Source organism: Haliotis asinina, chromosome 2, assembly GCF_037392515.1.
Source record: "Haliotis asinina isolate JCU_RB_2024 chromosome 2, JCU_Hal_asi_v2, whole genome shotgun sequence".
Classification (NCBI taxonomy): Eukaryota; Metazoa; Mollusca; class Gastropoda; order Lepetellida; family Haliotidae; genus Haliotis; species Haliotis asinina.
The window spans coordinates 14,634,153-14,643,566 of NC_090281.1; the positions used below are offsets into that span (position 1 = coordinate 14,634,153).

At 39.5% G+C, this 9,414-nt stretch overlaps 1 protein-coding gene and 1 pseudogene across 1 annotated transcript; both read left to right on the forward strand.

Moving 5' to 3' along the window:
• Window positions 1-720: 720 nt before the first annotated feature.
• Window positions 721-1,455, forward strand: LOC137271591 (uncharacterized). Its single transcript, XM_067804034.1, has one exon. It carries the CDS (start codon window positions 721-723, stop codon window positions 1,453-1,455), a length of 735 nt encoding a protein of 244 aa, XP_067660135.1.
• A 5,898-nt stretch (window positions 1,456-7,353) lies between these two features.
• LOC137271592 (putative nuclease HARBI1) lies at window positions 7,354-9,113 on the forward strand (annotated as a pseudogene).
• Window positions 9,114-9,414: the final 301 nt, after the last annotated feature.

The following is a 9,414-nucleotide window of genomic DNA, read 5'->3' on the forward strand; positions in this document are numbered from 1 at the left end:
AAGAACAGTAGTGTTTTCAATACGCACAAACAATCACAAATGGGCACAAATTTGAATATCGATATGTCCAAACATGATATAACGATTGCCATATTAAACCAACGTTCGTAGATAAATATGGGGAAATTTTCAAATAGTTACACGTATGAAGTAGAATAGTGTGAAACTAGTAGAAACGTGAATTATATTTCCACATTTTCATAGACATTTAGAGGCCTCATTGATGGAGAAGGTGCCTAGCCTGCATCAATACGAAAGGTGAAAGGTCCAGGGACATTCCATATCCGGGTAGATATCACGGTACCAGACTGATGCACCTACTTACATATGATCACGACACCCACTGATAAACGAAAAAAGGAATCCAGGGCAATGACATAGACCACTCAGAGCCTATAAACTGAAGGCATATTGTGAGATACCTAATGATAATCAGGTATCTCGATGCTTAATTAGAAAAGGGATCCATTCAACTCACATGCTTCCAAAGTGATAGGATAGGTAATATAAAGAGTAATACACAAAACAATGAATTCACAATAGCCCGTTAATAAGAAGATAACGAAGACCTGTCGGATTCTCAAGAAAATTGACAAGATCAAATTCCCTGGTGACCTGTTAACATCTGACCTCATACTTCATTCTGCATCAAGTGTTGAGACCTCGAGTCATCAGTATAACACTGTTCTTCGAGAGTTACTCGACAAACATGCTCCTATTATGGAAAGATCTGTCATCCAGGGTTCCAGTGGTCCTTGGTACAAGCACTCTGTTCATCATACCACGTGTGAACGAAGACGTGGTGAGCGAAAATGGCGGAAATCTCCTTTAGAAGCAGATCGTCAAAGTTATAAAACTGAAAGGAATAAGGTCTGTAAAGTTATTCGGGAATCCAAACGCCTTTTTTGCAAAGAACAAATTTTAGACTCTGCCTGCAAACCAAAGACCTTGCACAAGTTCCTGGACTCGCTGATGGCCAAAAAGAAGAGTGTTGTACTTCCTCAAGGAAAGAACCCATCTGAGTTGGCTGATCTCTTTAACTTATTTTTTAAGAGTAAGATCGATGACATCAGGAAGTTACTTCTGAACTTTACTGAAGAAGAAATGCTTTTACCACACTCTGATTTCCAAGGAACCCATCTCCTCCAGTTCCAAGCCTTCACTAAACGGGAAGTAAGATCTCTCGTCATGTCATCCAACAAGACCACTTGTCTCAACGATCCTATACCAACTTCTCTTCTGATTGAGCACCTTGATCTGCTTCTACTGACATTAACAGAAGTCATCAACAAGACTATGTCATCTGGGATCTTTCCTCATATACTGAAGGATGCTGTTATCAAGCCACTAGTTAAGAACCCCAAACCTGGCAAAAAAGACTTTAAAAACTACCTCCCCGTTTCGAATCTGACTTTCCTCTCCAAATTATTGAGAGAGCAGTTACCAAGAGGTTGATGGACCATCTATCAAGCAACTGCATTTTAGACGAGTGCCAATCAGCTTATCGGTCGCACTGCTCTACTGAGACTCTGCTTCTAAGAGTGATAAATGACCTAAGATGCCTGATTGATAAAGGTGATGTGGCTATTCTGACACTCTTAGATCTGAGTGACTCATTTAACACTGTAGACCACAAAAAGCTTCTCCATACCCTTGAACATTACTCTGGAACCGGTGGATAAGCACTGGCCTGACTTCATACCTGTCTGCTAGACACCATTATCAGGCAGCATCTCACAAAAGATTACTCTGACATGTGGAGTACCGCAAGGATTCGTTCTGGGCCCAGTGCTCTTCCGGATTTACATCAACAAACTCTCTACGATCACCGACAACTTCTACACTCCACAACCATGCCCAATCAACGTTCAAACAGATTGAGAAATATACTTCAGAAATCAAGACATGGATGACAGGCAGGAAATTCATTGTTGGAAAACATACGAACTTGGAGAAATTAAACATTGGTAGTGTGAACATTAGCTCAGCTAACTTCACGCCGTCAAAGGTGATAAAAAATCGTGGTGTGTATATTGATTCAAGCCTGTCTCTAGATTCGAAAGTGGAAAAGTTGTGCCATACCTGCTATTACCACCTCAGACTTATTGGGACGGTCCGGAGGCACATCATAATGGAAAGTGCCCACACTCTTGTTAGATGCTTTGTAACATCAACATTATTATTAAAGTAATAGCCTTCTTTACTGACTCACCAAGAGATATCTCCATAAATTACAAAAAGTCCAAAATACAACAGCAAGTATTATATCCCTTCGTAGTAAACGAGACCATACGATCCATGTGCTCTCATCATTACTCTGGCTTCCAATCGAGTTACGGTTTGACTCCAAACTTATTTGCATTGTGTATAAATATTTACAGAATCGAGCTCCTTCGTATCTCTCTGTGACTGATTATTCCTCTACCAGAACTCTCAGATCTCAAGACCAATGCCTCCTTTCAGTTCCTAAAGTTCTTCTTGCTTCTTTTTCTTACGTTGGCCCTGATCTGTGGAATTCTCTCCCGCTCCACATAAAGCAGCCCCCAACATTGCTTATCTGTAGTGTGAATCTTTTTGTTACCAATTTCAAAATATACTTACTTTATTATGTTTTTCTTTTGCATGCATTGTATGTATGCTTCTATGTAGCGCCTTGAGCATGTACCGGTGGGTGGATAATGGTGTGTTAAAATATCCTTTATTATTATTATTACAATATACAAACAGACATTGATTGGTGAAAAATAAATAATAACCATTAGTTACACTATGGACATTGCTGTATTTGGTTGATATCAATGTGTATGATGTAAATTTCACGAACAACTTCTGGACTGTCGACTGGATTTAATGATATGTCTAAAATATTTATGAAGTTTACCTAAGAACAATATGTACAGCTGCTACAATTTTGAACAAACTTGTAAGAAACCCTTTTTTGAAAAAAAACAATAGTCAAAAGTAACGGGAAAATATATTTTAACAAAATTAGAGATAATAGAAAAGGAGTCATTTAATCAGGAAATTGCATCTGAGAGCATGCAATTTTAAAAAGTCCCAAATCCTGAAATATTTCTAAAAGCGGTGTAAACCTGAACTCTGACGACTTTCTAAATGGCATTGCGTGTCCATTGCTGGGAGCTGTGCCAGTCGTCAATGATCTAGATACCAGATGTCCACTTTTGTGAAGGCCGGGGTTCCTGAGAGTGTTAGGTTGCTGGATATCAGCGCGCATATACATACTGTAGGATATCATGAAGAAGAATTGTTCAACTTTAATCATAAGAAAGTAAAACAAACCAAGTGATGTCATGTACAATTGTTCAGACTTTCAACTTAAAACGACCTTTTTGGTCTTCACGAGAACGTCTCAACATGCGGGCGAATGCATTACAACCAGAAACAAACAAGACGGACCGACAGAGAATGCAATAATAAAAATGTGTACGAGGAGTCATTCATAAAGGATGGTATAAGACATGCGTAAAGAAACGTTTCTCAGAAATGATAGTACTTAGAGTGTCTTTGTATTGTTTAATGTGTTGACAAACGTGACATACAGCCAGAAAGTTCAAACAGTTCAAGCAAACATATATTGTACAGACCAATCATCTGCACGTAATTTACTGCACGTGATCGGCGTTAATCCTACTCTCAGATCCGTGAAGATCCGGGGGTAGAATAAGCCTCAGCAACCCATGCTGACCATAAAAGGTGACTATGCTTGTCGTTAGAGGCGACTAACAGGATCGGGTGGTGAGGCTCGATGACTTGGTTGACACATGTCATCGGTTCCCAGTTACGCAGATCGATGCTCATGCTATTGATCACTGGACTGTCTGGTCCAGACTCGAGTATTTACTGACCGCCGTCATATAGCTGGAATATTGCTGAGTGCGCCGTGAATTAAACTCACTCACTTCATTTCGTGCTTTCATTTTGATCGCCTTTATTTTTCTTTTCGGTTTTTATAATACCGATTAGCCACGATTCGGGGAAATCTTCCAGCTGAAAGTGTTATTAAGACTAAAGACGTCGGCGTAAAACGGGGCTAGAATATCCACTGGGTCAATCATATAATCATTTTCAACATTGTCCAGTGACTTTACCGCTCATCATTTTTGTAACAATACTTCTTGAGTGATATCTTTATTCAATAATGCTACTTTCAAAATTTAAATGTACTTTTGCGTATGTGGACTCATTTCTCTCGTCGTTATCGATAGTGGAGTGGGACATTTTTAATTTCCAGTGAAGCGTCTACCTTTCAGGGCATTTCAGTATTCCATCAGTGATTTCTTAAAATTATTCCTAAACGTTTCCTTGCAGTGAGGTTTTACTGATTCGGATGTATTAGACATCTTTTGTAAGCTTTCGATTCTGTACGGATTCGTCGATTATTTCCGAGTTATGGAATTTTTTAACTCGCCGTTTTTAGTTTATTGAATCGGCGTTAAAGGTGTCTACACTGGATTTGCTTTTTTGACGATTGATATGGTGCGCGTATGTTCTCGTACGAAATGTTTCACGTGCGGCGTTAACTAGCACGTGCGCGAGACTATCCGAGGACGTGTCTATAGTCGGCAAGTCTGTGTGGTTGGATAACGAGCGATGTGCGAGATCTGTAAGTCTATTTACTTCATTTATGTCTATGTTTAGCCGATACTCAACTTTCTTTTCTACATTGTAATATTTAGATTTAGGTTATAGAGTCACTGCGAATGTTTGGGACTTGAGAGAGTGCGAGTTATCATATGCTACGCCTTTCAGTGTGAATGATGTGGGTCAGTGAACATCTGAGGTCAAAGATGTATAATCCAAAACGCCAAATGTTTAAAGACAAAACTGTGAGGTAATAACATAATCTATCAAACGTTTGTCATGGCTGGTGACTGTACATACATTTCTACTTTTACCCATTCTCCCGTTCAATATAAACAATCCAGGTTTTTACAAATATCTGTTGTAACCAAAGTTATTTACTTACAATCATACGAGGACCTTTCTAATGGGAGATGGTTTTTATTTAAATACATTTCAGGAGAAATACCTTCAGTTTCGTTTCCCCCTCTCTGTGTGGCACAGTCTATAACCTTTGCCAATCTACCAATAGCACTCAGACTCACATTAAAGCGGACAACAACCTGTCGTTGAGTTTAAACAGTTTAAAAGGCCTATATTCTGACCTCTTCCAGAAAGTGTAAAAACTACAGTCTCAGTTTAAGCTGCCACTTCTTTCAAACAGGTACCTGATCAGCGAACGACAGTGGAACAGTCGATGCGTGTGAACTGGACTCCATTTTGCATGAATGCCACGGCTTCCGCACGCAAATCATTGACAGTAAGTGGCAAGTGGATTTCCATATTGATAATTCGAATTAAAAATATGACCTTTGTAACAGGATGTATCAGACATTAAAGAACGTAATAATGACATTGCAAAGGCCATGTTTCATTTTCCATAAGGTTAAGAAAATCTGTAGAACATTTAACTGTAAAATGTATATACACTCTCCCCAAAAAGGAACACTTATGGGAATTTTAAATGTACTTTTGTGTTTATTTTGAAACATATTGTAGGCTTTATGACTCCATGAAATATAGCGAAATAGCACACCGGGAATGCAGACTTATCCGTCTTTGGCACCAAACTTGTGGATAGTCAGTTTCAGTGTCACATGGAAGGGTGTGGTGGAGCTGAAGTCAATACCTATTGTGATCATCACCAAATCACTTCTGCTGCGGCAGGTGATGTCCCCCCCCCACATCATAACACTGGTCGAATCTGTCCACCTGGGGAACGCAAGCGTCGGCTAAATGTTCACGTAGACGTCTGTACAACCGCATTCACCCATCGCGTCGTTCCAGTAGAAATCGTGATTCATCACTGAATCAGATTCTACGCCAGTTCCGTAGGTGCACCACTGAACAGGACCAAAACAGGATTTCTTACCAAAATAAGGTCTTCTGGCACGTAAACCAGCCCTTCTCAACCTGTTCCTGACGGTCTGTGCAGAAAGCCTCCTCAATTCGGGTATTTGCTGAGCGGTACCCGTCGGCGTAGCCGTTCGATGACGCAGGTGATGTACCCGGATGTAGCGATATTGGCGCCTCAGTGGTCGCTCGCTGTCGCCCACTACGAAGGGCATCTTCTACCGAATTGTGAGAGTGATATCTCTCACAGAGCCGTGAAATGGTGCTTTGGTGAACATTCATGCGTCGTGCAATTGCACGTTGAGACTGGCCAGCTTCAAGAAGATCAATGGCGGTCTCCTTGAGATATGACGGTTGGCTTCACTTAGACGTGGCATTTTGCGTTCGTCAACAATATTCCAAATACAGGGAATAATCGACATACAGCAGTCAACCTTCTATACCCATCATTGAGACTATTTGATTCCCAACTTTCACGTGCATTAAATGTGCATTGTGTATTCTGTGAAACTACACGCCAAACTTTGAAAATCATGCTGTTAAATAAGGGTATTATACGGATGGTGCGTTCTGGTGTGATGTTTAAAGACATAAATACCATTGGGCTCATAAACAGAGCAAACCCCTTTGTAAATTGAATCACGTTTTAATTCATTGCTACATAACATTGCAATTCACATTATGCGTTTCTTTTTGGGGAGAGAATATATTTGAAACGAAAACGAACTTTTAAGAACCAGTCGATTTGGACTTCATTAATGACACCGAGTATATATGTAAAACGCTGGAAGAATTGTTCAAAATAGATCATAAAAAAGTAATCATCGAATGATGACATGCATGATACGAAAAGTATTTAAGACACCTACACACACAAAATCTAAACAAACAAAAAACATATGCTAGTCTCACCTTGAACAATACGAAGGTATTGTAGAGTGGCCAGGCAGAGCATGAGCATACTGGCGGAGTACACGAAGTCACCCTTTCCACCGTCGCCCAGGATGAAGTCAGCTGTACCCACAATCTCTTCAGTATAGGCTGCTGTGAAAGGGCAGGTTTATCTTTAATGCGCGTTCCATTACGCCTGGCCAGTCAAACGATCTCAGATGATCCCACATACAGCTCCAATTACAATTTGAAGGTTTCTTGGGGTTTTCTGTCAAGTGGATGTGAAAATTCTTGTAATAACCACCCGATCTGTTACTGCATTGTGTACAAAGCACCTGACACCAGTCTGTATACGTCCATTTCATCTGGGCCCGGTTGTTCAAAAGCCTGTTAAATCTTAACGGACCGTTAACGTCAAGACAGCGAAAGCCTGTTGCTGAAAGCTCTGTTAACTTTAACGGGCCCTTAGGAACACGTTAACTTAATTACCATTAGCATTAGTTCAAGACCTACCTGCACGGTGACAAAATGGCATTTATTGTCCAGGTTATTGCAGCATTCATGAACATTAGATCAGAAAGAAAACCTAGGGAATTCAGAAATTTTGTTGTTGATTTTAATGAAGAGGAATTTCACCAAAGATGCAGATTTCGGAGAGATTCCACTGACTATATAATATCGTTGGTTCGTGATAATGTGGAAAGAGACATTAGGAGAAACCATGCTCTCACTGTAGAGATGCAGCTGCTAGTCACCTTGAGATTCTTGGCCAGCGGTAGTTTCCTACTGGTTGTGGGAGACACGGTTGGCCTTGACAAGAGTAGAGTTTCCAGGAAATTTGATCGAGTAAGCGATGCTCTTGTTAGAAAGCGGAATCAGTTCATCAAGTGGCCAAGCGTACAAGAGAAAGACAGGATCAAAAAGGGTTTTTTAGATGGGAGGTTTCCCTAATGTCATCGATATCGGTTGCATTGATGGTACCCATGTCCGGATTCAGGCACCCACTCAAGATGAGCCTGCTTATGTCAACCGTAAAGGCTGGCACAGCATAAACGTGCAAGCTGTGTGTGACGATAAAGGTACGGAAACAACAATTAAACCATCAAACTTACTTGCAATATTTACTTGTTTCAAAATGTGGCAAGTAGTGAAGATTTATCCCTGCAATGTACATGATTGAAAACTGTGTCTTCCGTTTGAAAGGTAAACAGAATATGAGTGTGAGCTCCCTTGGTATAGTCTGTTTGGTAAAAGTTGATTTACTGCAAATGCTAAATGTGTAGGTGGACAAATATTTTGATGAATTTGAAATTATTTCATCCCTCTTATATATACGAAATTTGATATTTCTTTCCCGATATATACATATTTTCCTAACAAGAAATATAACCAACTTGTGTGCCAGCTGGCCAGGCTCCACCCATGACAGTCACATATTTAGAACATCCAATCTGAGACAACACTTGGAAGCCAACCACAGACGAATTTCAGATGGGTTTGTCCTTGGAGATAGTGGATATGCATGCTGTAAATTTTCATATGTTAGAGTAAAAACTTGCAGTTTAAATCTAATGTGTTGAAAAGTCTGAATTCTAGCTATCAGCTATTACTTATTGCTCAACAAGGCCAAAGTAGTTTACCATACATCTGAATTATTATGTGGTCTGTTTCTAATGCAGAGAAATGTTCTTATTTGTATTTCACATTATTCAACATTGTCCAATGAAAGCTTCCTTAATGCTGGCGTTTTGTTTGCAGACCACTCCCTACTTACTCACTCCCTACCTTCACCCACATTGGCAACATCAAGAGAAATATAATGACAGATTGTGTAGGACCAGAATAACCACAGAGAGGACCTTTGGCCGATGAAAGAGAAGGTTTCATGTTCTTCATTCTGAGGTATTAACACATCTATGCGTTTCCTTGCAATAGACTTAAATTAAGGATAGTACGAGAGGATATCTATTGTTTTCATTAAGACATATATGACAAATCACATATATATTTATATACTAAATGTCTGATTAGGTATGTGACGTTTAATTTAGCTAATAATGTAATGTGCCTTTGATTTTTTGTTTAGATTCCGTATGAACCCTGGAAAGGTCTGCAAAATCATACTGACATGTGCAATATTGCACAACATAGCCATCCTTCGAAATGAGGTTCTAGTTGTCGATGAACCCCGCGTGAGACAGGAACAGCCACCCATAGACCACTACAGAGGAAGGAATGATTGCAAGGTCATCAGGGATCATATAGCAAATACTTTCTTTGCTAACTAGGTAAGTAAAGGTTGTTGTTTTTCTATTATAATCTGTATACATAAAAACATGTTTAACTAAGTTCAAGATTACTTGTGTTTTAATTTATGGGACTATGTCAAGAATGTAGTTAGAAAAAAGCACACGTTACATATGTATGGAACAAAAAAAATGCTATTGTTTGTAATATTTACAGGATCCATTTCAAAGTAGCTTCATCTTTAAGAACCAAAATCACAGTGACACATAATATAGTCAAGTGTGACCATATCTCAAAGGTGTAATGTAAATGGATTGTCTCTCTTTGATTAAAAACAATAAT

What these genes read in the sequence shown, in the direction of transcription:
- LOC137271591 (XM_067804034.1), top strand. Translation starts at nt 721, where the DNA reads ATGGAAAGATCTGTCATCCAGGGTTCCAGTGGTCCTTGGTACAAGCAC.